General features: G+C 43.0%; 1 protein-coding gene across 2 annotated transcripts in view; it reads left to right on the forward strand.

The window, feature by feature from the left end:
* Window positions 1–20,638, forward strand: part of TRPV1 (transient receptor potential cation channel subfamily V member 1) — a 53,981-nt gene extending 33,343 nt beyond the window's left edge. For both annotated transcript variants that reach the window (XM_040338640.1, XM_040338641.1), the window contains 4 exons: window positions 3,234–3,544; window positions 8,630–8,757; window positions 13,218–13,333; window positions 19,552–20,638. In XM_040338640.1, the coding sequence (XP_040194574.1) occupies window positions 3,234–3,544; window positions 8,630–8,757; window positions 13,218–13,333; window positions 19,552–19,709 (713 nt within the window). In that variant the 3' untranslated portion in view covers window positions 19,710–20,638. The remainder of the gene's footprint in view (window positions 1–3,233; window positions 3,545–8,629; window positions 8,758–13,217; window positions 13,334–19,551) is intronic.
* The last annotated feature ends 6,980 nt before the right edge of the window (window positions 20,639–27,618 follow it).

Consider the following 27,618-nt stretch of genomic DNA (forward strand, 5'->3'; position numbering starts at 1 on the left):
TGAAAGCCACCTGAAAAAAAGGTCCGGGACTTTTTTTCAGGCGGCAGGCGTATGGCGTTCGGCGTTCGGCGTGGAGATGTGAACCATCTCCATAGAGGGCAATGTGTTTTCATCCCTCCAGCGTCTCGGGGCTGCTGCGGCGTCACACTACAGGCGACAAAACGCCTAGGTGTGAATGGGGGCTTAGTGGGCCCTGAGGACAGGGTTGATGACCACTGTGTTAACCCATTGCATCCAGGTGCAAAACCATAATACTGGTGAAACACTTCCAATGCTCCAAAGTTTATATAAATTTATAGATACAGATACATAATAAATAAATAATATATATAATATTATTAAAAAATAGAACTACACTATGGCGATTTCTTGTGGATAGAATACGCACAAACCACCATCAAATAAACAATTTTAGTATTGGTGGTATGAAAAAGGTGCTTATTTTCAGCAAACCTGTTTTATGCTCTCTGAATTATATGCATAACAAAAATTTGTAAAAATGTATTTATACTGTAGCTATACAATACACATATATACTTATCCAAATACAATTATTTTGACATCATATACAAGTATTTAATTGATCAATTCTGGGGCAAATAGAGTTTAATGATGAATAATGTGACTGCTGTATAAGGGGATAATGATTCTGGCTCCAGTAGTAACACTATTAGTAGCAGCCTGTAGATGTCAGCAGACTGGCTGCAATCCCTTAGTTCATACAATGTTCAAATACAGTTGGATTGCTACAGAAATATGCTGATCTCTATTTCTCATTCACGCCTTTGGTGGCCATATTATTAAGAACAATAATTCAGGATGTTCTTCTTTGTCAAAGTATAGAAAAATGTTCTGACTTAGTTAAGTGCATGGGCATCGCCTCAATCTGATATAAGGGGGAGGGGGGGGGCTCTTATATACTTAAAGGGGTTGTAAAAGTTTGCTTTTTATTTTCTAAATATGTTCCTTTAAGCTAGTGCATTGTTGGTTCACTTACCTTTTCCTTCGATTTCCCTTCTAAATGTTTTTTGTCTTTGTCTGAATTTCTCACTTCCTGTTCCTCCTCAGTAAGCTTGCCTCCATCATCCGAGCCGTTCTGGTTGGGGGTTAGTCAGCATGCTCTCCCCCTCCCTTGGGACTACATCCCTGCGGGGAGACGCTGTGACGCAGTTTATTGATATTATTTATTTAATTATATTTACTCTGCATTCCAAAGGCTGTTTTTTTTTTAACATGTGACCAGCAGCAGTGGACTAGAAGCTCCTCCTGCTTATGTTTCCCTGCAGACAGGCTGGGAAAGATCTGGGTCATGTGACAGCTGTATATTGATTAGGAAAAAGGTACTTAGATTTTATTTTATTAAAATAATTACAGTGCCATCATCTACATACAGAAATATAAGGGACAGTGTCAATTAAACGTGCGTTTAGTATCACGTTAAGATGTCACTTGGAATGTGGACCTTGTGGACACTTTGAGGAGCACAGTGTAAATCATTTTTAAAGGGGTTGTAAAGTCCCCGGATTGAGGACACTGTCCCTGGACCAAGTCTGTCCCCGGTTTTGTCCCCGGATTGGATTTGAACAGGGGCTGGGGCAATTTCAAAGACAGTCAGTGCAGAAATTAAAAAAAAGAATTCTGAATTACACATCCCCGCTCTGTGCTAACTTAGGGGGGTGTATTTTTTCCATTATCTGTGCCCCTTTCTGATGATCTGGTCGGAGCGGAGGGAATATTTCTTCAGTTACAGGTGCATGTCCATTCAGCTCCGCTCACATGTTCTTCTGCCTTGGCTCAAGTCTCGGCCAGCCGCCAGGCTGCTTATCTCCTTGCCTTCCCAGGTGGAGTGATTTTCCTGCACTCCCCACCCAGTAGTGGCTGTGGGGCGGGTGGCGGTGGTGACGGCCAGAGAGTCGCTGATTGCTGCCATTACTAGTAAAAAAAGATTTCATTTTAAAAATCTGGTCACCTTACCACACGGTAATGCAAGGCTTTCTCCCTGGTATGGAGTGTCGTGCTCGCCCCCTCCCTTGGACTACAGGAGAGTCAGGACGCCCACTAACACACAGCTCCTTTCTCTATCTGCAACGTAGAGAGCGTCAAGGGAGGGGGAGAGCACGACACTCCACACCAGGGAGAAAGCCCCGCATTACTGTGTGGAGTTACAGGCAGAAGAACAGGAAGTGAGGATTTCTCAGAAGAAATAAGGACATTTAAAAGCAAAATGGAAGGATGAGGTAAGTGAAGGAGGACTGCACTAAGGTAAAAGAAGCTATTTAGGGGGGGAAAAAATTACCATTACAACCCCTTTCATTTATTTTAATCTATTATTGTTCTTGGTTTTTGTGTAAATCTTCACTTTTATCATACAAATTTTTTTTTTTTACACACACACCATTGCTGGTTACCGTATTTATCGGGGTATAGCGCGCTCCAGCGTATAGCGCGCACCTATAAAGTTGCCGAAATTCATGTGGAAAAAAGATTTTTTGTACTTACAGTTTTGGTGTCTTGCGCGGCGTCCATCGACGGCCTCGTCAGGTCCGGCGTCCGTCTGCGGCTTCGGGTGTCCTCTTCGTTGGATCTGGCGTCCTTCTGCGGCGTCCTCCCCGCTCGTTTCCCGCACCGAGTTTAAATACTGCGCCGACATATACAGAACGCAGTACACTCATGTATGTTCGGGCAGGCTCGGCTACTCTCGCGCTGACGTCCTGTACGTCCAGGACGTCAGCGCGAGAGGAGCCAAAACTGGCCGACTATACACGAGTGTACTGCGCTCGGTATATGTCGGCGCAGTATTTAAACTCGGCGCGGGAAAGCGGGTATCGGCGTATATCGCGCACCCACGATTTGCCCTGATTTTCAGGGCAAAAAAGTGCGCGGTATACGCCGATAAATACGGTATTTATTTATATAGTTAAAAAAATAAAAAAAAATAAAAAAAAACTTGGGTTGGCCTTTAATAAGCTTAGAACAATTTGGGACATAATTTACTTCCCTGATTTTATAAATAACTGACTCCATTAATTAATAATTTAGTTTTGAGTTGGTAAACCTTCTAAAATCACTGTCATGGTCTCGCTGATGCAGAAAGTATGCTGTGACTTTCTTATGATTGAGCTGTTTGTCTTCTAAATCCCCAAAACATAAAGCCTGGGGGTCAGATATTTAATTGTTATTTTAGCATGTCTTTGATTACAATGATCTTTAGTTTCTCCTTGTTTATCCTGCAGCGCTGGTGACTCTTATTGAAGATGGAGAAAGCACTAGGAATGAAACCAGTTCATACTCAAAACGCTGTTGTAAAGCAGATCCGGGCTCTTACAACAGCTTGTACTACACCTGCCAAGAGCTGTTTAAATTTGCCATCGGAATGGGAGACCTGGAGTTTACTGAGAACTACAAGTACAAGACCATATTTGTCTTCCTACTGATTACATACGTCATTCTAACCTACATCCTCCTGCTGAACATGCTCATAGCTTTGATGGGGGAGACAGTGAACAAGATTGCTCAGGAGAGTAAAAGCATCTGGAAACTGCAAGTACTGAAGCTTTTCAATAATTTCCAGCAAAATAGCATTATTTATCTGTGATGCTTTTTATAAATCAGTTTTCTTTTATTTTTATATTTTGAAAAAACAACTTAAAACTTTAAGTGAAGCTACCTGCACAGGGGAGCATACTTGTATAAACAACAAAGTGAGGGTTGACATTTACAATAAGAGTTGATTAAGCATAGAGTGTGCACGAGAAGTATTATAATAGATAGCCAAGAGTATTACCGTCCCTGAAGATAAAGTTATATATGTTATCCCAAAGTGGGATGGAGCATGGGACTATACGAACACTATTGGATAGTTCTAAGACCACAGAGACCGCACACCGGAAACAGTTTATAGATAAAAAAATATTTTTAATTTAACACATTATATACATACAAAAAATGAATAAAATAAAATTTTATATTGAGTTTCACCAATAGTTGATTGTTGAATTATATACAGTGGGGTGTCCAACATGTTTCGCCCATGTTTCCCTGAGGAAGCCCGAATGGGTGAAACATGTTGGACACCCCACTGTATATAATTCAACAATCAACTATTGGTGAAACTCAATATAAAATTTTATTTTATTCATTTTTTGTATGTATATAATGTGTTAAATTAAAAATATTTTTTCATCTATAAACTGTTTCCGGTGTACGGTCTCTGTGGTCTTAGAACTATCCAATAGTGTTCGTATAGTCCCATGCTCCATCCATCTTTGGGATAACATATATACCTTGACATTTACAATGGTGAACGATTGGCTCATGTTACAGCCCACATCCCTCCAGAAAAAGCTCCGAGCTGCCTTTTTATAATTAAAGGAGTTGTAAAGGAAAACATTTTTTTTGGCTACAATTAATGTCTGCAAGGTAGACAGACAGAATAGTGTAATGATTCTGTTAAAAAACTAGTAAATATCGATTAAATTCCTTCATCTATATCACCTCCGGCGTTCTAGTTTCTGTTCTCTCATTCACTTCCTGGTTTGCGGCGCTCGTTCATGTAAGAACTACATTTCCCAGTATGCATTGCGGCACGCCCAGTAATTCACACCTCCTTGAAGTCTCTAACACAGGGTTTCTCAACTCCAGTCCTCAAGGCGCCCCAACAGGTCATGTTTTCAGGCTTTCCATTATTTTGCATAGGTGATTTGATCAGTTTCACTGCCTTGTAATTACCACAGCTGTTTCATCTGAGGGAAATCCTGAAAACATGACCTGTTGGGGTGCCTTGAGGACTGGAGTTGAGAAACACTGCTCTAACACGTATAGAGCTTCCTGCCGCACATATGTAGTTCCCAGGAGGGGGCGAGCATGTCACTGACCACCACAGTAAAGCCTCCCTTCACTGTGGTGAGTTACAATCAGACAAGCAGGAAGTGAACAGAACAGAGAAGAAATAGAGCAACTTCTGAGCAAAAACAAACAATGAGGAAGTGAAAAGAGGAATGTCTGTAGGTAAAGGATGCTTATTATGATTTTTTTTCCCTTTACAACCCCTTTAAGGAATTCAGAGGGTTGGGTGCGTAGGGATATAAGAGCGTTGGGTCTGAAGTCTTATAGTTGGAAGTAGGGGATCATGGTGGGGGTCAAATGCACTACTGTGGCGGGATTAAACGGCCAATAAGCCCACAAATTGCAACATTTCTTTTTTCTAATGCGTTGTAATACATTTCCTGGCGTAATAAAATAGCAGACCCAAGAGTGCAACTGTGGTGGCCATTTGCTCCACCAGGCTATGATGCTTTTTATAGTGTAACATTCCATTTTATACTACTTATGTGCAACTTTCTAATTGTTATGCCCCGTACACACAATCGGAAATTCCGCCAGCAAAAGTTCGATGTGAGCTTTTGCTGTCGAAATTCATACAGGCATGTCCTCCCACACAGGGGGTTCTCACCATCACTATGAATCAAACAAAACATTCAGCCTCCTGGCTCTCGTGTGCCAGCTTTACTGCTCCAAGTACCTCTTCAGGGTCCTCCTGAACATCAGTACCTTTTTGGTCCTCCAGTCCTGACCAAAAAACACAAACCAGTGTTTATGCACATACGCTGCACCCCAGCTCTGCATCTTCCTTACAGCTTTATAGCTACCCTGTCCCTCATGGACTCTCTCAGGCTTGGATCTGGCCTGTCCTGACCTGGACACCATGGTGCACACCAGCACCTATCACGGCTCCTTTCACACACTGACCCCCTCAAGAGGGTGGGGCTCTGAGCTCCAATTCTGGCTCTCATATGAAGCCAGTACACAATTGTGCCATTAGTGTGTTTTGCTTCTTAGAAACTCTAAACCACCACATTAAACAGGGGAGCAAGAGATAAGAGGCGTAAAACTTCCTTTTAGTATTTACCTAGAGAAAAACGAGCATCTAACCCTTGCAAAGTGGGGGAAGCCCTATGCAAGGTGGTTTTTAAATTTCCCTGAAATTCAGAGTTCTCCACCCTTTTCATAAGCAAATAATCACTTTTTATCTGTAATTGTTCCTGTTGGCATATCTAACCAAACATTGGTGACAATTATACATTATATTATTTTTAGGGAAAGAAAAAGTGATTTTGGCCAGTCAACTGTTTGCTTTATTTTGTTAAAGCCTAAGTTTACCTACAAAAATCTTCAGTCCTCCGATGGGGGTGGAGTGTGGGGGCAAAGTAAGGGAACAGGGTGGGGACAAACTGTGGTTGTGTCAATATTGCACTAAGAGTGGGAGGGGCTTAAAATTTGAGCCTATGTATAGAGTGAAGAGGTTTGGGGTGGGTAGTAGTACACAGTGCAGCGGTGGGTAATATGGGTAATATATATAATATATATACACTGCATACACATTTATACACCCCCATACACATACAAACTGTACATACACATACACAGTCAATAACTTACCATTTTGGTGGTATTGTTGGCATCTTCAGTTCCCTGTTCCTGCCTGCCGAAAAGCCTAAAGGTAACAGCAGTGTTTATGCTTCCACCCTGGGGGCAGCTCGCTCAACTCTGTTCACTTTGCACCCACACAGCTACTCGTTCTCTCCCACCCCTTTCACTCCTGACATCACACTTGATGCATTTTGTTTACATCTCTGGAATAGGAATTTCTAATGCCGCGTACACACGGCCGTTTTTTGTGACAAAATTTTTAAAAATGTCATTTAAAATGACCGTGTGTGGGGAAAACGTCGTTTTATGTCTTCTGAAAAACGACAAAAAAAAAATTCGAACATGCTTCAATTTTTTATGTCGTTTAAAACGACGTTTTTAAACCCGCACATGCTCAGAAGCAAGTTATGACGGGAGCTTGAATGGAACAGAGTGCCGCCGTACGTGCTGAACGTAACCACGCTTTGCTAGAGAATTTTGAAAAAACTATGGTGTGTAGGCAACGTCATTTTTTAAAATGAAGTTTGAAAAACGTTGTTTTTTTTCATGAGAAAAAATTACGTTTTTTTTCATCACAAAAAACGACCGTGTCCAGTAATGACCTAGCAACAGGAGCAAAATTCTAGCATTGCTGAGTCAATTCGGTAGATTTCCAGTTATGGAAACTGGGAGAAGAAGGGAAACACCCTGTTGTTAGAACTCTATTGTTGTTATATGCTGTGAATCAATACTTTGAAATTTAACTAAATTACAAGAGAAGAGTGCACATTGATAACATCATTAGTACTGTATGTGTCTTCTCCATCGCTGACCTACTGTAACACAAGTTGGGGGGGGGGGGGAACGGTCATATTGTTGGTGATCATGCTGTATTGTTTAACTGCAGTAGAGAATAGTCAACTTGGGTTCAACCAGCCTGCTGGATTTACATGTGATTAGCCGCTAGCATGTTCGCATGTGCCGCGCTATATAAGTTTTTTCATTCATTTCATTCATTTCATTCAGTAATCACAGCTAGATTCAGGTCGCTGCGCCCCTTCTTACGGCGGCGCAGCATATCGTATTTACGCTACGCCGCCGCAACTTACAGGAGCAAGTGCAGTATTCACAAAGCACTTGCTCCGTAAGTTGCGGCGGCGTAGCGTAAATGGGGCCGGCGTAAGCCCGCGTAATTCAAATGTGGAAGGGGGGGCGTCTTTTATGATAATATGTGATGACCTGACGTGATTGACGTGTTTTACGAACGGCGCATGCGCCGTCCGTGTACATATCCCAGTGTGCATTGCTCCAAATGACGTTGCAAGGACGTCATTGGTTTCGACGTGAACGTAAATTACGTCCAGCCCTATTCGCAAACGACTTACGCAAACGACGCAAAAAATTCTAATTTCGAAGCGGGAACGACGTCCATACTTAACATTGGCTGCGCCACCTAATAGCAGGAGCAAAGTTACGCCAAAAAAAAAGCCTTACGCAAACGACGTAAAAAACTACCGCCGGGCGCACGTACGTTTGTGAATCGGCGTAACTAGGTAATTTGCATACTCTACGCCGAAAACAACGGAAGCGTCACCTAGCGGCCAGCGTGAGAATGCACCCTAAGATACGACGGCGTAAGAGACTTATGCCAGTCGTATCTTAGGCTAATGTCGGCGTATCTTGCTTTCTGAATACAGAAACAAGATACGCCGGCGCAGCTTTGAATTTACGCGGCGTATCTATGAATACGCCGGCGTAAATCGTTGCGGAATCTAGCCCACTGTGTTCTCCTGTTGGGGACAGCTTCCCCGTCAGGAGAACACAATGGCTCAGCGGGAGGGATCCCCCTGTTAACACTATCTATGTTGATGGGGAAATCAAGTGGTTGCAGAAAATAAATTTTCCCCGTCTATGACTGGCCTTACAAAATCTTTGGAACATAACCAGTTCATATATTTGAAGTTCAATTCTGTATGTAGCTGTTTGTCTGCAGTTCAGTGTTAAGTATTAGGTACTCAATGGGCAAGGTAGCCCGGTATTGTCTAGATGTGGGCAATTTGACCACAAGTCTATAAACCTTCCTTTGAAAATAGAAGCATGTATTTAGACAAGGTAAGGAGAGTCCTCATTCATTTATCATTACACACTGAGCAGGTCTTCAGTATGTTGTTAAGCCAATATTTTCATACTTAGTCTAATGTATTCATTAATTTTTTTACAGAGGGCGATCACTATATTGGACATCGAAAAAAGTATGTTGACCTACTTCACAAACAGATTCCGATCTGGAAAATCTGTGCTGGTGGGATTAACGCCTGATGGCAAAGAGGATTACAGATGGTGTTTCAGGTAAATTTGGTTTTATATAACATCTATCATTAACTAAAACCATGGATTTTAAAAATAGAATAATCACCTTCCCACAAAAGTATTGCAGCATTTGGGCTCTTTCACACGGAGCGGACCATTTCCGGGTCCGCTCCGTGTATCTCCGTCGGCTCAACGGTGATCCCCGCTCAGCTGTCGGCGGATAGGGCGGTCCCCGCACACAGTGCAGGGATCTCCCTGTCTCTGCTCCGCTGTCCCCTATGGGGAACCTGATGCAGACGGACCGTCTGAAAGGGGCCTAAGACATAATACAGAATCTGCTTCATCACAGTAATGCACCTGGAAGCTGGGAAACAAGGTGACAATCAGGTGTTGCTCCTTCTCTTCTGTTCTTCTTTGGCAGTGGACAGTCCTCAATAATGCAGAGAGGCAAGTTTGACAAGTGGCACCGCCTGCCAAACTCGCCCATTGAGATTAATGGGGATGCACAGCAACTGCAAGCCAAACGCATGGCTCGTAGTTGAGGAATGGTCCTGCAATATAAAATTACAGTTTGGCAGAAGGAAGTAAGCGGATTGGCTGCAGTCGCTGACTGAAAAAAGTTTTCCAGCTTGTCTTTTTGACAGAAGTCGATCTAATAATCGACTTCTGTTGAACAGGGATGGCCACGCACAGATCAAAATTTGGCTGGTCCCTGCTGAACCAGCTGATACAGTATTTGATCTATCTGTGGCCAGTTCGAGGCCTTGTCGGCCTTGAAAGAGTTAACACCTACCACCCACACCAGCCACATTGACAGGCACACTCGCCAGAGTTTAGAAATATATTTAGGGAAATTGAGAGCAATGGGATGCAACATTTAAAGGGTATGGTACTGTAAGCTTTAAGTTCCACTTTAACTCCTTACATTCCCTGTATGTTATGATCTGGGAAAGGAGGGATCCCTCCTTTTCTTTTTTTTTCTCCCCTTTCTTCTTTTTGTTTTTGTTTTTGTTTGGGAAAAAAATAGCTCTATAAGCAGAGATATTATTATTTAAATAATATATTTGCTGATTGTTTGAGTTGTTTATTTTTCTTTCTAAAATGTCTGATTATGTGTGTGTATATACAGTACAGACCAAAAGTTTGGACACACCTTCTCATTCAAAGAGTTTTCTTTATTTTCATGACTATGAAAATTGTAGATTCACACTGAAGGCATCAAAACTAAATATAAAAATACATAAAATATATTTCATATTCTAGGTTCTTCAAAGTAGCCACATTTTGCTTCGATTACTGCTTGGCACACTCTTGGCATTCTCTTGATGAGCTTCAAGAGGTAGTCACCTGGCGCAGCACCCCATCACTCTCCTTCTTGGTCAAATAGCCCTTCCCCCGCCTGGAGGTGTGTTTGGGGTCATTGTCCTGTTGAAAAATAAATGATGGTCCAACTAAACGCAAACCGGATGGAATAGCATGCCGCTGCAAGATGCTGTGGTAGCCATGCTGGTTCAGTATGCCTTCAATTTTGATAAAATCCCCAACAGTGTCACCAGCAAAGCACCCCCACACCATCACACCTCCTCCTCCATGCTTCACGGTGGGAACCAGGCATGTAGAGTCCATCCGTTTTCTGCGTCGCACAAAGACACGGGGGTTGGAACCAAAGATCTCAAGTTTGGACTCATCAGACCAAAGCACAGATTTCCACTGGTCTAATGTCCATTCCTTGTGTTCTTTAGCCCAAACAAGTCTCTTCTGCTTGTTGCCTTTCATTAGCAGTGGTTTCCTAGCAGATATTCTACCATGAAGGCCTGATTCACACAGTCTCCTCTTACCAGTTCTAGAGATGTGTCTGCTGCAAAAGGTGGAAGAACCTAGAATATGAAATATATTTTCAGTTGTTTCACACTTTTTTGTTATGTATAATCTACAATTTTCATAGTCATGAAAATAAAGAAAACTCTTTGATTGAGAAGGTGTGTCCAAACTTTTGGTCTGTACTGTATATATACTGTATGTATATATGTATAGCATTACCCCCCATTGGAGCTGCCGGAGTGTCACTCGGAAATTATAGGAATAAGTCTCTGCCACAGACCCTCCTTAGTGAACTTGAACTTGGGACAAAGTCTCTGCCACAGACCCCTCTCAAAGAGCCTCAGAAGATACCTCTGCCACAGGTCCCCTCTGGGTAGAATTCTTGGAGATATGCCTCCTTGGATGAGTTACGTCTGGATCTCCTTCAACTTGTCACCTAGGTACCGACTGACAGGTGATTAGTCCCGCAGTGTCCGGCTACCTGTTATCCCTGGTGGTCTCATCCAAGCCGTATTAGACCGCCAGCCTCTCAATGGCGCTCCTCAGACCGACTCCCCACCGAACAGCACACAGCTTGGGATCTTCAAAAGGGGGAACCCAGCCGCTCACTGGATCCCGATCGCTGGTTCAAATGCTCCGGACCAACATGGTCCTGGAACCAGGAACACCACGCAGCACACACGCCCTGGCCAGGTAGGCCATAGCGCCGTGGGCGCCGTGATGTGGCCACCCTAAAGGTGGGTGCCACACTGGACGAAGAAGACCCAGAACAAAGGGCATCTGTCCCATAAATACCCCCTCCCAGCATGCATGATGAGGACAAACTCTTGCCATTGGCTGCTGGGAAGAGCACCCAAACTTTGACTCCACTGCTGCCACCTGCAGCACCGGGGTTGGAAGAACACCCCAGTACAGCAGAATGTCTCACAGCACAGCCAAGCTGAGACAGAGACCGCAATTTGACACTAACAATCAGGATCAGAGTCTAACTACACTCTGATCTACACATAAATTTAGATAGCACCAGTACTATATAGTACATACAGATGTATATTGTTTGTTTGTTTTTTATTTGTGTTTGAAACAGCAATAAAAAGTAATTAAATAAAAAAATAAAAAATTATGCGGGAAAGATTTTTTGCTTGAAAATACGCTTTTCTCTCAGTGAAAACACTGCTTCCTGCCCTCACACTCCAGTGTTCTGTTCTGGCATAGCCACGTACCAGTCACATCCTTCAGCACATGCATCCTCACACTTATATTGTGAAGGAGATGGAGTGTGTCAGCCCAGTTTTGTTACTTAATGCTGATTACTGAGTGCAATAGCGCTGACTTAAGTGACTTTGGGCCAGATTCACAAAAGAGATACGACGGCGTATCTCTGTGATCCGCCCGTCCTAACTATGCGGCTGATTCATAGAATCAGTTCCGCATAGATAGCCCTAAGATCCGACAGGTGTAATTGAATTACACCGTCGGATCTTAGGATGCAATTCTAGGCCGGCCGCTAGGTGGCGAGGCCATTGCGGTCGACGTAGAATATGCAAATGACTAGTTACGGCGATTCACGAATGTCCGCGTTAGCCGTCGCTCTAACTTTACGTTGTTTCCGTTGAGATACGCGTCGTAAAATTAGTGCTGAGCCCTAGGTGTTCTAAGCAATGTTAAGTATGGCCGTCGTTCCCGCGTCCAAATGTAAAAAATCACGTTGTTTGCGTAAGTCGTCTGTGAATGGCGCTGGACGCCATTTACGTTAACGCCGAAACCAATGACGTCCTTGCGACGTCATTTAGCGCAATGCACGTCGGGTAATTTACCTGATGGAGCATGCGCAGTACGCTCGGCACGGGAACGCGCCTAATTTAAATGGTGCCCGCCCCATTTGAATTAGGCGGGCTTGCGCCAAGCGGATTTACGTTACACCGCCGCAAGTTTACAGGTAAGAGCTTTGTGAATCAGGCACTTACGCTGTAAACCTGCGGCGGTGTAACGTAAATGGGATACATTACGCTGCCGTGGAGCAACGTAAATGTATCTGAATCTGGCCCTTTGTTCCTTATTGGACATATTTAGACACCTTGCATAACTGCTGTACCGGGAAAGTGGAGGTACATCTATGAAAATAGAGGAACTTGTTAGTACAATGTCTATACAGTATGTCTGCATATCTTTTTTTTTTATGATTCCAGCTGAGTTGTAGTCTGGGAATAGGTTGTCCAGTTACATTATATGTTACAGTTTTTTTTTCATTTCTGGACCATCTATGGTTTCTTTTTAGCGATTTTGTTTTTGAAGATATAATAGTAAACTGCATACTAACCAGTACCCTGAAATACTATCTCCCCATAAGTACCGTCTAGACCTCTGAACATACCGTATGTACAATATCTCACAAAAGTAAGTACACCCCTCCAATTTTTGTAAATAAAGAAATTACACTTTGCTACAATGTAAAGTAGAGGGTGTACAGCTTGTATAACAATGTAAATTTGTTGTGCCCTCAAAATAACTCAACACACAGCCATTAATGTTTAAACCGGTGTCGGATCTTTTGGATTTCGGACGTTCGTTTTCGTTTGTTAAAACGATAATGAAAATACCCGAAATTTGGACGAAAATGCATTCGGACAAAAGCGATTACACATGTCTAATAACTGTATAAATGTTCTCATTTACAGAGTTGATGAGGTAAATTGGACCAAGTGGAACTCAAATTTAGGAATAATCAACGAAGATCCTGGAAATTGTGGAATGATGAAAAGCCCTATGAATACTTCTTTTCGAATAACAAGAGGTAACACAAAGTGAGATGATGAGTTTTATATTGGCTATATGTAGCTATGTTACAATAAACACTCTACAATCGCATGTACAGACAAAGGTGAATTCAGTCCGGTATAAATGAAGTAAGCTTAGCCTAATGCCTGTGAGGTCTGTATATGGTTTGGATGAGGGCACAAAAGTCTCTTTTTGGTGTTCAACTATATCTACTATCTACTATATCTATATCAGGCAGTGGCTTGGAGGTGTCCACCTCTCCTAACAACCAGGGACATACTTACATCTTGATTTGCTTCTTGTTGCTCTTCAAAAAATGGAGAGATCCACAGCTCAGGTGGGAGAATCTGTCCACATGACAACCATTAGTCATGCACTCCACAAATCTGGCCTTTATGGAAAAGTGGCAAGAAGAAAGCCATTGTTGAAAGAAAGCCCTAAGAAGTCCCGTTTGCAGTTTGCTAGAAGCCGTATGGGGGACACAGCGCAAACATGTGAGAGAAGATGCTCTGGTCATGTAAGACCAAAATTGAAATTTAACTTTTTGGCCTAAAAGCAAAAAAACTATGTGTGGAGGAAAACGAAAACTGTACATCACCCTGAACACACCATCCCCACTGTGAAACATGGTGGTGGCAGCATCATGTTGTGGGGATGCTTTTCTTCAGCAGGGACAGGGAAGCTGGTCAGAGTTTATGGGAAGATGCATGGAGCCAAATACAGGGCAATCTTAGAAGAAAACCTGTTAGGCCGTGTACACACGGTCGGTCCAAACCGATGAGAATGGACCGAAGTTCAGTTTCATCGGTCCAAACCGACCGTGTGTGCGGCCCATCGGTCTGTTGTCCTTCGGACCAAAATTTTAACACTTGCTTTAAAATCGAACCGCTTGGACCGCTGACCGATCGGTCCAAACTGATGGTTAGTACACAAAAGCATCGGTTCTAAACCCGCGCATACTCAGAATCAAGTCGACGCATGCTTGGAAGCATTGAACTTCGTTTTTTTTCAGCATGTCGTGTTTTACATCACCGCGTTCTGACCCGATCGGATTTTGAACTGATGGTGTGTACACACATCAGACCATCAGGCCACTTCAGCGGTGGACCAATGAAAACGGTCCGTCGGACCATTCTCGTCGATTTGGACCGACCATGTGTACAGGGCCTCAGAGTCTGCAAAAGACTTGAGACTGGGGCGGTGGTTCAACCACCCTAAACATACAGCCAGAGCTACAATGGAATGGGTTAGATCAAAACATATTCATGTGTTAGAATGGCCCAGTCAAAGTCCAGAACTAAATCCAATTGAGAATCTGTGGCAAGACTTGAAAATTGCTGTTCACAGCCGCTCTCCATCCAATCCGACAGAGCTTGAGCTATTTTACAAAGAAGAATGGGCAAAAATGTCACTCTCTAGATGTGTAAAGCTGGTAGAGATATACCCAAAAAGACTTGCAGCTGTAATTGCAGTGAAAAATTTACAAAGTAAAGGGGGCTGAATACAAATGCAAGACACCATAGGTGTGCGCAGCCTATTGCATTAGGGTGTGCACACCAAAGCTCAAACACACATGCGTGTGTAATATACCATATATGGCAGTGGGCAAGTCAGTAGGGCTTTGTCAGCAGGGCAGAGATCGGTGTCAGTAGTTTATCCTTATTTGTATTATTATTATTATTTTTTTACAATTTTATTTTTATTTTTAATATTAGTTTTTATTTTATTTTTTTAGGAGCCCTGTTTGGGGGCTTTTGTGAAATATCAGTGGTCTAAACAGACCCCTGATGTCTAACTTTTGAGACAGAGAAAGGGACTGATGACAGAGATTCCCCAGTCCCTTTCTCTGCAGCCAGGCAGCAGGGGGAATCTGCATAGTACAGGGTGATTAGGGTGTGCCCAGGCACACCTTACACCCTATGTGCACGCCTTTGCAAGACATGCTTTTTACATATTTATTTGTAAAAAATTTGAAAACCATTTATAATTTTCTTTCCACTTCACAATTATGTGCCACTTTGTGTTGATCTATCACATAAAATCCCCAAAATATACATTTACGTTTTTGGTTGTAACATGACAAAATGTGGAAAATTTCAAGGGGTGTGAATACTTTTGCAAGGCACTGTATAGATTTTTTCCACTGCAAAATGAAACCTGTGTGTGAGCTAAAAGCATAAGTGCACCTTTTGACAAAAAATAATAAATGCACATTTTTTTGCAGTCTCTCAAGAAATACATTTATGAGACCAGAGCTTTATCTGATATACATGAAGCTCTCTCCTGAGGATGTCTGCTTGGCGCAAGCACCACTCAGAGAATGCTTTGCATTTACTGAATGCAAAGTGTTCTCTGATTGGAGGAGGTGGAGAGGTGGAGCAGTGACAGTGGTGATGGAAGTGACTTACTAAAGTAAAGTAAAACATTTTTTTTTGCCTAAAATTAATGTCTGCAACTGGTAGACAGACAGAATAGTGTAATGATTCTGTTAAAAAACGAGTAAATACCTATTAAATTCCTTCATCTATATCACCTCCGACATTCTAGTTTATGTTCTCTCATTCACTTCCTGGTTTGCATCATTCGTTCATGTAAGAACTACATTTCCCAGTATGCATTGCGGCACGCCCAGTAATTCACACCTCCTTGAGGTCTCTAACACGTAGAGAGCGTCCTGCCGCACAGATGTAGTTCCCAGGAGGGGGTGAGCACTTCACTGACCACCGCAGTAAAGCCTCCTGTCACGGTGGTCAGTAAAATCAGACAAGCAGGAAGTGTGAGGCCGCGTACACACGGTCATTCCAAACCGATGAGAATGGTCCGACGGACCGTTTTCATCGGTTCACCGCTGAAGTGGCCTGATGATCTGATGTGCGTACACACCATTGTTCCAAAAACCGATCGGGTCAGAACGCGGTGACGTCAAACACACGACGTGCTGAATAAAACGAAGTTCAATGCTTCCAAGCATGCGTCGACTTGATTCTGAGCATGCGCGGGTTTTGAACCAATGCTTTTCTGTACTAACCATCGGTTTGGACCGATCGGGCAGCGGTCCATCAATTCGGTTTTGAAGCATGTTTTAAAATTTTGGACCGAAGGAAAACAGACCGATGGGCTATGCACACGGTCGGTTTGGACCGATGAAACTGAACCTCGGTCCATTCTCATCGATTTTGTCCGACCGTGTGTACGGGGCCTAACAGAACAGAGAAGAAATAGAGCAACTTCTGAGCAAAAACAAACAATGAGGAAGTGAAAAGAGAAATGTCTGCAGGTAAAGGATGCTTATTATGAAAAAAAAAAAAAATTCCTTTAGAACCCCTTTAACCTAGTGAATAACATGATACTGTGTTCAATTCAAGCTGAATTCCAGGAACTTTGCAAAAAGTGCAGGCACACTATGAGTTAAAGCGTGTTGTAAACCACGGATGCTAAAAAAAAAAAAAAAAGGCATTGCCATAATGTTCTAGTATGCATAGTAAAAGAGGGCAACGTAAAACTATTGCGATATTTGACACTGGTTTTGATAAACTAATCAGGGGCGGCCTGTCCCCTCTATCCACACCACCCCATATATGATTAATAGATAGATTCATGCATAGCATGAATCTATCCACGGCTGCCATGCCCACCCCTATTCGTGCATCCGGCCCCTTTCAGGATGCCGGGCTCATGAATTACACTAGCTGTTTTTTTAAGCACCTGATTAGAGCCACAGGCTCTAATAGGCTTCAAAATAGCGTGGGCTCATGGTGCAGAGCATTGTGCTCGGAGCCCACCCCGGTGTGTTAGAAAAGCAAATGAATATTCGCTTTTCTAAATTGCCTCTCCGCCAATCAGTAAGCACGGGTTTGATACCCTTTCCCAATTGGCTGAAAGGTCAGGCAATCCTATTGGACTCCTAGGAGGAGGAGGAGGGGGGTGCACTGCGGAAGCCAACGTAAGCTGCACCACAGGAGGAGGAAGAAAGCTGCCGGACACGCTCCCCGCCCACCCGATTCCTAGATGGGGTAAGTGCGGGGCTTTGATGTCCCAACTGTCCAATGGAAAAAAACACCAGCCACCACTGAAACTAAAGGATCAATATCTGGTTGGATGGATGTAGTAACAATTCTCAATGAATTATCAAGGTGCTCATGAGATATTTTGGTTCTAATTTTGCCCTTTGTGTGCTTCACCCTTGGAAATAGTTGCTCACAAATATAGGCGCTGCTGAAAACTGATGGCATTAATGAGGAGTGATTGTGAAGAGTGGGATATTTTTCTTCGGGAAAATAAAAGTCCAGTAAAGAGACACTGTCAAATTTTTCTTCAGCTGCATGTGTTCACTTAAAGGGTTTGTAAAGGAATTTTTTTTTTTTAATCTTAATAGCTTCCTTTACCTTAATGCAGTGCTGTTTTCATGTCCTCATTGTTCGTTTTTGCTCTCAAGTTGCTGTAATTCTTCTCTGATCGCCACACTTCCTGGTTGTCTGTTTCCTGATAACCACAGTGCTGGGAGCTTTCTCTCTGTGGTCACTAATCAAGGAGGTGTGATTACTGTGGCCCGGATTCAGAAAGAAGATACAACGGCGTATCTCCTGATACGCCGTCGTATCTCTGAGTCCGGCCGTCGTATCTATGCGCCCGATTCATAGAATCAGGTTACGCATAGATATCCCTAAGATCCGACAGGTGTAAGTGACTTACACCGTCGGATCTTAGGCTGCAATCTCACGCTGGCCGCTAGGTGGCGCTTCCGTTTGTATACGCGAGGAATATGCAAATGAGGAGTTTCAGAAACAAACGACCGCCCGGCGCTTTTTTTTTTCGTTGTTTGCGTTCGGCTTTTTCCGGCGTATAGTTACCCCTGCTATATGCCGCGTATCCTATGTTAAGTATGGCGGTCGAATTTTGAATTTTTTACGTCATTTGCGTAAGTCGTTTGCGAATACGGATGGAGGTAATTTACGTTCACGTCGAAACCAATGACGTCCTAGCGACGTCATTTAGAGCAATGCACGCTGGGAAATTTGACGGACGGCGCATTCGCGGTTGGTTCGGCGCGGGGACGCGCCTGATTTAAATTTTACACGCCCCCTATCCGCGGAATTTGAATTACGCTGGGGGATTTACGATAGGCCGCCTCAAATTTACAGGCAAGTGCTTTCTGAATAAAGCACTTGCCTCAAAAACTTGCGGCGGCGGATCGTAAATGATCTAAAGATCCGCTAACCTATCTGAATCTAGCCCTGTATGTCTAAAACCCCTCAGCACCAATCAGTTTCGTTTTCCAAACCATCAATGCCCTGTATTGGCTCTGTGGCTCTGTACATCACAGAAGCAGGAAACAACATGCAAAAACGAAACTAGAAACTACAGGTACATTATATGATTGATTTTATCTATTTTTAATCGTTTTTAAAAAGGAATCAGTTAACTATTATGTCTCTATACCCTGTAAACAGTCATTTCAGCAAAAAAAAAATTTTCCTTTACAACTCCTTTAAAGGAACACTAAAGGCAGAATTTTTTTTTTTTTAAATAACAAACATGTTATACTTACCTCTGCTGTGCAGTTCGTTTTGCACGGAGTGACCCGAATCCTGTCTTCTGAGGTCCCTCGGCGGCTGTCTCGGCTCCTCCTCGCAAAAGCTTTCCACGTTCATGCGAGCTCCCTCGCATGGCGGAAAGCTTTTGCGAGTGCGCTCCCGTGATACAGCGGCGGGCATAGCCGCCAACTGTATAACTCGGCCCCGCCCCCCGGCGCGCCACGTCATCTGATGTGATTGACAGCAGCGCCAGCCAATGGCTGCGCTGCTATCAATCCGCCCAGCCTAGCCAATCAACGGCCAGGCTGGGAACCGAACAAGATCACAAGCATGCGCCCGGGACTTTCGAACGGTGAGGTAAGTAAAACGGGGGCTCGGGGGGGGTGGGGGGGGGCGGTGCTGTCAGATGTTTTTTTACCTTAATGCATAGGATGCATTAAGGTAGCAAAAACTTTTACCTTTACGACCCCTTTAAGTGTAAATGCATTTTTACAAAGACATTTAAATCCTTTTTAAATAAGTTTACGATTTTGTGCTGTGCCCCATTCTTTGCCATCTTGGGCCGCATGCGGCCTGTGGGCCACAGCTTGGACACTCCTACATTAGATGGTTTGCCTTCCAATGATTCAAATATTTTAGTCGTTTATAGATTCCCTTTAAAAAATAAACACAGTGATGGATACTTACATTTATATTTTAGGTAAAACATGGAAAGCTTTAGTACCACACATCAGGGAATTTAGTATCAAAGGCAAGAGAGTGAAAGAACTTGAAGAAGCCAATGTGCAGCTACAATCCATATCAGAGGCTTTGACCGAACAGGATTCCCTTGAAGATGGGACAACAAAGCCACTGTGATCTGACTAGGCTGATGTTTTTCTTTACAGTGTCAGTCTATGAAATATGACATTTCTTGATATATTGTGATTTATAAAGGCTGTGTACAGACTGATACTTACCTGCAACAGTGTACAACTATAGCAAACATGCCAAGAACAGACTATTCAAATTTGTGGTCACTGTGGTGAGCGCAAGTGTCCATACCGCATAAAGTAACACTGTAAGTACACATACTGTGACCTCAATGACATCTACGGGACATCTGCTTTCTGTATAGTTGCTTAAGACTCCCTTTCACACTTCTCCGATGCAGTTTCCCTGCGGGCGCAGGTGCAGTGCAGTGTTTTTGTACTGGTTACCTGCACTTTCCCATAGCCTTCTATTAGATTGGGTGGTTTTGGTGCATTTTCTGAAAGTGCACCAAAGATACAGCATGCAGGACTTTTGGTGCGCCTGCATTCGCACTGCAGGGAAACCGCACTGACGCAATATGAAAGTGCTCTTAGTGTGACCCCAAACCGAAATTTTGAATGCTGCCCGGGCTGTAGGAATTCCAATCAATAAAGCAGACCACTGTGCAGGCTAGGACGGAGCTCGCCCTGGCATCATGGCGATCCTCAGGATTAAGCTCCGGGGGGTGTGGCCTGGCTGGAGAATGGGCTGAGGCTGTTGCACTTTCTTACCTGGGGTTTGCAGAGATGTGAGGCTCATATGGACATTTTCTTCCCTGTGCAATGAAAGTGCTCTTAGTTACACTTAGGATTGGAAGAGTTGTCTGTATGTAGCTGTAGACATACAAAAACGAATAATGGTGATGACATATACAGGTAATTGTAATCCACTACTGTATACCTTGTGTTAAATGAAATGCTCTTGCCTTTCTTAGGCTGCATTCACACCTCGGCGTATATACGCCTGAAGCGCGACGCTCGTGCTGCTGGAGGGGCGAATTTCCATTGATGTCTATGAGATGGTTCACATCTCACGCCAAACGCCGAAACGCTGTACGCCTGCCGCCTGAAAACAAGTCCCGGACCCTTTTTTTCGGTCAGCTTTCCGCGTTCGGCATAGACAGCAATGGAAATAATTTGTAAAAAAAAAAGGTAAACAAATCGCGGCAAAATACGCCGCGTTGTAGTGTGAATGCAGCCTTAGTTATTCTATGTGCACTTGTACAAAAAAAAAAAACAGTACTCCTTGTTATGTAGATTTTCTGGTGGTAATTAATGTATTCATGGTGGATATTATATGAAATGTATCACTGATTAAGCAGTTTAACCCTTCTGCAGCTGAATGCTTACCTAAAGCCTAACGTTAGTTCATTTTGTTAAAGCGGAGTTCCACCCTGAAACTTTTTTTTGTTCAGCATTATACTACTCTAAACCTATAAAAAACTATTTGGAGGATAACATTTTTTTTTTTACTTGCCTGAATCGCCCTGTTGCTATGTAGTCCTCCTAATCTGCCACTTCCTGGTCCTCGTTATTTCTTCCCTCACCTGTGCTCCTGGGAAATGATGTGTCATTATTTCCCATGAGTCTGTGGGCAGTACTGTGATCAAAAATCACTTTATTTCCTGACAGGAAATTACACGATTTAGGGCGGATCGCAGTGCCGAGATGTGTTTATCTATGTTGCCATAACAATGGGGCGGGACCTTCCTCCGCCACCGCCCATTATTATGGCAACTTTAGAAACAATTGCCGCTACGCCCGCTGGTGAATCGTGCATGCGCGAGATCTAGAGGTGTATGCTGGTTACCCATCCATACCAATCGATATCTCTTCCTGGTTTGCTTTAGAGAGGTGCATGATGGTTACCCAGCACGCACCCCTCTAAGGCAAACCAGGAAGAGATATCGATTGGGCTTCACATGCCCACAATCATGATGGCAATGGCCACAACAGGAGGGAGAAATAATTTATATCTTTACTAAATCCAAAATGAACTTTGTATAATCGGTATTGTTTTTAATTAGTAATAATGTTAGGAACAATTAAATTTTTTTTTTTTTTTAGCTGGAACTCCGCTTTAAGTCAGCACAAGGAAGAGGGCTTACATTCCGTGAAAAGTGTCCCTTTGTGCTGGGGGCTCATCAGGTGCTGTGGGGGTTGATACAGCTGTAGGACCTTTCGTAGGCACTCAAGTGTGCTATACCCGTACCTTTCTGCCCCCCTCCTTCATTCACAGGAGCTGTACTATAGCTTCCATCAATAATAAATGGAGGAAGCAGACCTTTTATTCACCTTCCTCCATTCATGGAGCACTTTCATATAGCACAATGAAGGAGGGGGCAGAAAGGGTGGGCATATTCCACACTCTTGATGAGTGACTATGGCATGTCCAGTGGCTCTATTAACCCCACAGTACTGGAAGATTACTGCTGTGGGGATATGGGGAGTAAAGAATTTAACTAAGAGAGCAGCCTTATAGGGAAATCACACCACAAAATACACTAAAATAAAATGGAATTACATTTTTCTTGTGTTTTGATCATGCTGAACTCATAATTTGAAAGGGGCCTCGCTCCTCTTTTAAAGCGTTTGTTACCCCAGCATTTCATATCCTAATATGTGCCTGCTGTACCATGTACTTGTATGAAAACTTACCCTGTTCTCCTTTAAATTGCTTCCTATGTGTGGAATACCTGGTGATCCTGTCAGCCCCTCTGCTTTCCTATTAAAAACTGATCACACTAAGCATGAGAACACACTGGGCTTGGTTCTCTAGCTGTGCTGGGAACTCAGCCTACTCTCCTCCAATGATCAGACTTGTCCTGACACACCTCCCATGCACAGCCATTCACTCGGAATCTCAGTGTGCTGTTGCTCCTCCTTCCCCGGCTCAGAACAGAGGGAATGTGAACACTTATAAAAAAAGGGAAAAAGGGAAATGATCATTTTTTTTATATTTTCATGCCCCAGTTGAAGTCCTATTGAGATGAAACGCGTCGGACCTGCATCTTATTGCTTCCCACATTGTTTAAACGTTTGCTTCTGTTGTACAAATCCATTTTTAAATAAAACCTTTACATTTTGACCTGCACCATATGGAGCTTTTTTTTGCTTCTTACCTTTTTCCATCTGGGATAAAATATTTGCTTTACAAATAAACATTTATTTTAGCGCACACAAGTGATGATTACTTTGGAAAGGCCCAGTATTGCCTGCTTGCTTTTAGCTTCTCATGCCAATGAAAACACTCCTATCTCTATATTTTTTAGGAAAGAAATGTATACTATTAAGCCATTTTCAGTTGCAGTGGGGTGTATTTATAGCCAAAGCTTTTTTCATTCTGGGTAGAATAGGGAATAGATAAAACCACTGTTAGGATTTTGTATGCAATCTGTGTCCCATTGGAAAGATGTCCTTTTTCTGTAGACACAACAAGAATTGGGAAATTTAGGGCCAAATCCTCAAAAGAGATACGACGGAGTAACTGCTGTTACTCCGTCGTATCCCTGGTCCTAACTATGGAACTGATCCACAGAATCAGTTTTCCATAGTTAGGGAGAAGATCCAGCATGTGTAATTGAATTACACTGCCGGATCTTAGGATGCAGTACCGCATCTGCCGCTGGGGGCATTTCGTGTCGAAATGCCGCCTCGGGTATGCAAATTAGCACTTACGGAGATCCACAAAGCTTTTCTGCTTCGTTTTTTCTCCGTAAGTATTAAGTTGCATACGCAAAATTAGGGCTGCTTTTACATGGTGTAAAGTTAGTAGACCCTTCTGTCTAGCGACACGTTTTTTTTTCGAATTAGAATTTTTTTTTTCGTGCCGTATCTTTTTTTTTTCCCGACGCAACTTTATTGACCCGTCGCAATCCACAAAGCCCGACGTAACGTAATTTTGCGCTATGCACGTCGGGAAAATGACGTCACGAGCATGCGCAGTACGGCCGGCGCGGGAGTGCGCCTCATTTAAATGGGAATCGCCCCCATGAAATGAGGAACGCCTTGCGCCGGCGGAATTTAAGTTACACGGCCAGAAATTTCTAGGTAAGTGCTTTGTGGATCGGGCACTTAGGTAGAAATTTTAAGGCAGTGTAACTTAAATTATAAATTCGCCGTTACGCCGGGTCTTTGTGGATTTGGCCCTAAGTCTTAGACAAGTGTCACCCCAACAAGTTTTTTTTGTTGGTATATTGTTCCTCTATTCTTTTTCTAGCTAAAACCCACAATTTTGGATTTCCACTATCAGTCAGACAAACAGAGAAAGTGATTTGTATGTTTTATTTATTTATTATAGGTATAATAGATAGACATGTGCGATTCCGTTTGTAACGAATGGATTTTCGTACGAATTTACTAAAATACGAAAATTACAGAATTACGAATAAGCAAAATACCGAACAAGCGAAAATACAAACGTACGATTGGACAAACTTACTAAAATACGAAAAACCGAAACAGCAAAAGAACGAAAATGCCATCTATAACGAACGATTTGCATTCCGTATTTAAAATCCTTGTCTGGCAAACAAACTTTTCCGTGGATTTTTGTCCGAAGGGAGTTGGTCAGACTTTTGTTGCCGAAAAGTTTGCCCGTTTGCAGAGCGAACTTTTGTCCGATGGAGCGTACACACGGTCGGATTTTTTGTAAAACTTGCTCATTTTGGAGTTTGTTGGCAAAAAGTCCGACCGTGTGTACGATGCTTAAGAGAAAGTCGATCTTAATATGGATTAGCCGCGTGTTGAAAATTAAACTAAAATACGAGATTACGAATGACCGCGCCGCAATGTATTTACGAAAGTACAAAATTACGAATCCATTAAACGAAAATTATTATCTAACAAAATTACGAATTTCGAATCAACAAAAATAAATTAGACAGAATTACGAACCAGTCAGTATCAATGAAAATAAAATTGTTACGAAAATACGAACGGGTTGGAATAGGAAAACTTGCGTCTTTACGAATCTACGGAACGAGATGAAACAAAACAAAAAAAAATAATTTGTTTTTGTTGTGCACATGTCTAATAATGAACGCCCTTAAGGGGGAACAAAAATAGCAATAAAAAACTAATAGGGGATCTAATCTCTCACCACTGCATAAAAAAATGTAAAAAGAGATTTGGATCAAATACACTTTCAAGGAGTACATTTTTCCCCAGGTATAATGCCACTTTTTATAAATTCCACACTTTGGCAAAGGAAGGTCAAAATGTATTTGGCATAAAAGTCTTAAAGGAGTTGTAAAGGAATTTTTTTCTTCACCTTAATGCAATCTATGCATTAAGGTGAAAAACATCTGATGATGCCGCCCCCCCCCCCCCGACCCCGTTTTACTTACCTAACCCCTCGAAAGTCCCGCGTTCGGTCCTGAGATCCTCTTCGCCGCTCAGCCTGGCCGCTGATTGGCTAGAGCGAATGGATTGAGAGCAAAGCAGCCATTGGCTGGCGCTGTTGTGAATCACATCCAATGACGCGGCGCGCCGAGGGGCGGGGCCGAGTGATACAGTGAATGGCTATGGCCGTTTGCTGTATCACGGGAGCGCACCTGCAAGGACGCATCACCATGCGAGCTCTCTCGCATGAATGTAGTGAGTTCTTGCGGGGAGGACCAGAGACAGCCACCGAGGGACCCCAGAAGACGAGGATCGGGGCCATTCTGTGCAAAACGAACTGCACAGTGGAGGTAAGTATGACATGTTTGTTATTTTAAAGAAAAAAAAATCCTTTATTGACCCTTTAGTAAGACTATAAGAAGGTGATTGTTCAGTAAAAGCCACATATACGTAAAAATGTGCAAAGGAATTATATATATTTTTTGCACTACTGTACATTTTTTTGTATTGTGATGGCTGTATTTTACTAATACTGGCCTAGTAAAATACACTTGCTTTTCATATGCTTTAAGTATTTTACCTTGGAACCCGGAGTGAAGGGACGCACCCAACTCTTTCTTTCTTCTTTTGTCTCCTTCTTTATTTTTGAATTGTCTTGCTATCAGTTCTGTAATGTCATGTGGGAAACATTTTGTATAGGATGCTGCCAGGAGACCAGGAAATTCTCCCCAACTACGCTACATTCTTGATTACTATGTTTTAGAGATTGTTTATTAGGTTGGGAACGCTGATCTTATCGGATGCTGCATCCTGGTTGTAACCATTTCATGATAATTATTTGAACGTGAACGTTTATATGATGACTTAAACTTGTAATAAAGTATTGTAAAACTTAGAGGATAATGGTCATAAAGTTGTCCATGCAGATTGATTTTAGAGCTAGCTGAGATACCAAACAATGTCTATAGCCGTATAGTATAACCTGCTTACATTTAGGGGCCTAAGAAGGTTGGCAAAAAAAAAAAAAAATTCTACATATGGCTACACTTTGCATTTTACCTGTTTTCAAATGTATAAAGATTTGAAATATACAATTTAAATGTATGCAGTGAAAAATACATTTTATCTGAAAGCTCAGCAAATAGATGGACATTATACAAAGAAAAGCATTGTTTTTTTAATGAACTGTCTTAAAGTGGTTATAAAACCTCACATATACCCAATGAAGTGACTGGCCTCAGGTGATATGCAGAGATTAAACAAATTCTCCTACATAAGTTGTACCTGTTTATTTGCAGCCTTCTCTTCTCTACATCCGGTCAAAGTGCAGAATTTATACAGCTTGTCAGAACTTTAAGAAAGCAGGGGGGCAGAGAGCTGAAGTTACACTCTGCAGGTCTCAGTGAGATATACACACCTTCACACAGCACGCAGGAACAGAGTCGAGGCTGTCAATCATAGGCTTTGTGTTGGAGATCCCTCAGACATGGAGCTGCGGCCCCGCCCCCTTTCTCAAATCATTAGCTGACTGATTTTGATTGACAGCAGCAGGAGCCAATGGCACGCGCTGATGTCTCAGCAAAATGGTAGGGGAGTCCCAGGCAGCCGAGACACTCCTGCAACATTGCTGGATCTAGATGGACCTCCGGTAAGTATTAGGGGCCTAACTCCATCCAGAGTGGGGGAACTCTAATAAAGGAGGTGTGTTACTGGCAAAGTCACAGGTGAAAACAGATAGAAAACATCCTCAACAAAGAAAACTAAGCCGCCCGAAGATCCTAGCCAACCGTCTGGCATCCTTCATCAGTCGGTACATCCACAAAGACCAGGTCGGGTTTATACCAGGAAGACAGGGCCCGGACCAGGTTAGACGGGCTGTAGTTATTTCCCTTCTACAGTCCGGCTGGGACCAAGGCCCTAAACAGGATGGAAAGTTGCCCTCTCTTGACTTTCACAAAGCTTTTGACTCGGTGACCTGGCCTTACATTTTCGCCCTCCTGGAGCGCTGGGGATTTGGCCAGCGCTTCATGGGGGTGATCCGGGCCCTCTACTCCGCCCCAAAGGCTATAATACGCCTACAGGAACTCCACTCACAGCCCTTTACTATAGCCAGGGGAACTAGACAGGGCTGCCCCCTCTCCCCCTTAATTTTTGCTATTGCCATTGAGTCCTTGGCGGTCGCTCTGACCCAAATATCCTGGGAGTAACCTGTGGCCCGCAAACTCATAAATGTGGTTTATATTTGCTGACGACATTCTTTTGTTTGTCACCTCACCGACCACGACCCTCCCTAATCTATGCAAACTCCTAAACATTGTTTCCATCATCTCAGGCCTCAAAGTAAATGATTCCAAATCTCAGGCCCTTAACGTCTCCCTCAGACCGGAAGTAGTTTCAGCGTTGCAAGGCGCATTCCAGTTTGAGTGGAGAGGAGATTCCATTAGGTATCTGGGGATCAACCTCACAGCCAAAATTGAGCATTTGTATCCATCCAACTTCCCTCCCATGTACCGAAAGCTTGCGTCTGACCTTGCGAACTAGGACAAAGGGACTTTGTCATGGCTGGGGAGGATTCATTCGGTAAAAATTACTCTCCTCCCCAGACTACTATATCTATTTCGATCCCTCCCCAA

The sequence above is a fragment of the Rana temporaria genome, chromosome 2 (assembly GCF_905171775.1).
Source record: "Rana temporaria chromosome 2, aRanTem1.1, whole genome shotgun sequence".
NCBI classification, from domain to species: domain Eukaryota; kingdom Metazoa; phylum Chordata; class Amphibia; order Anura; family Ranidae; genus Rana; species Rana temporaria.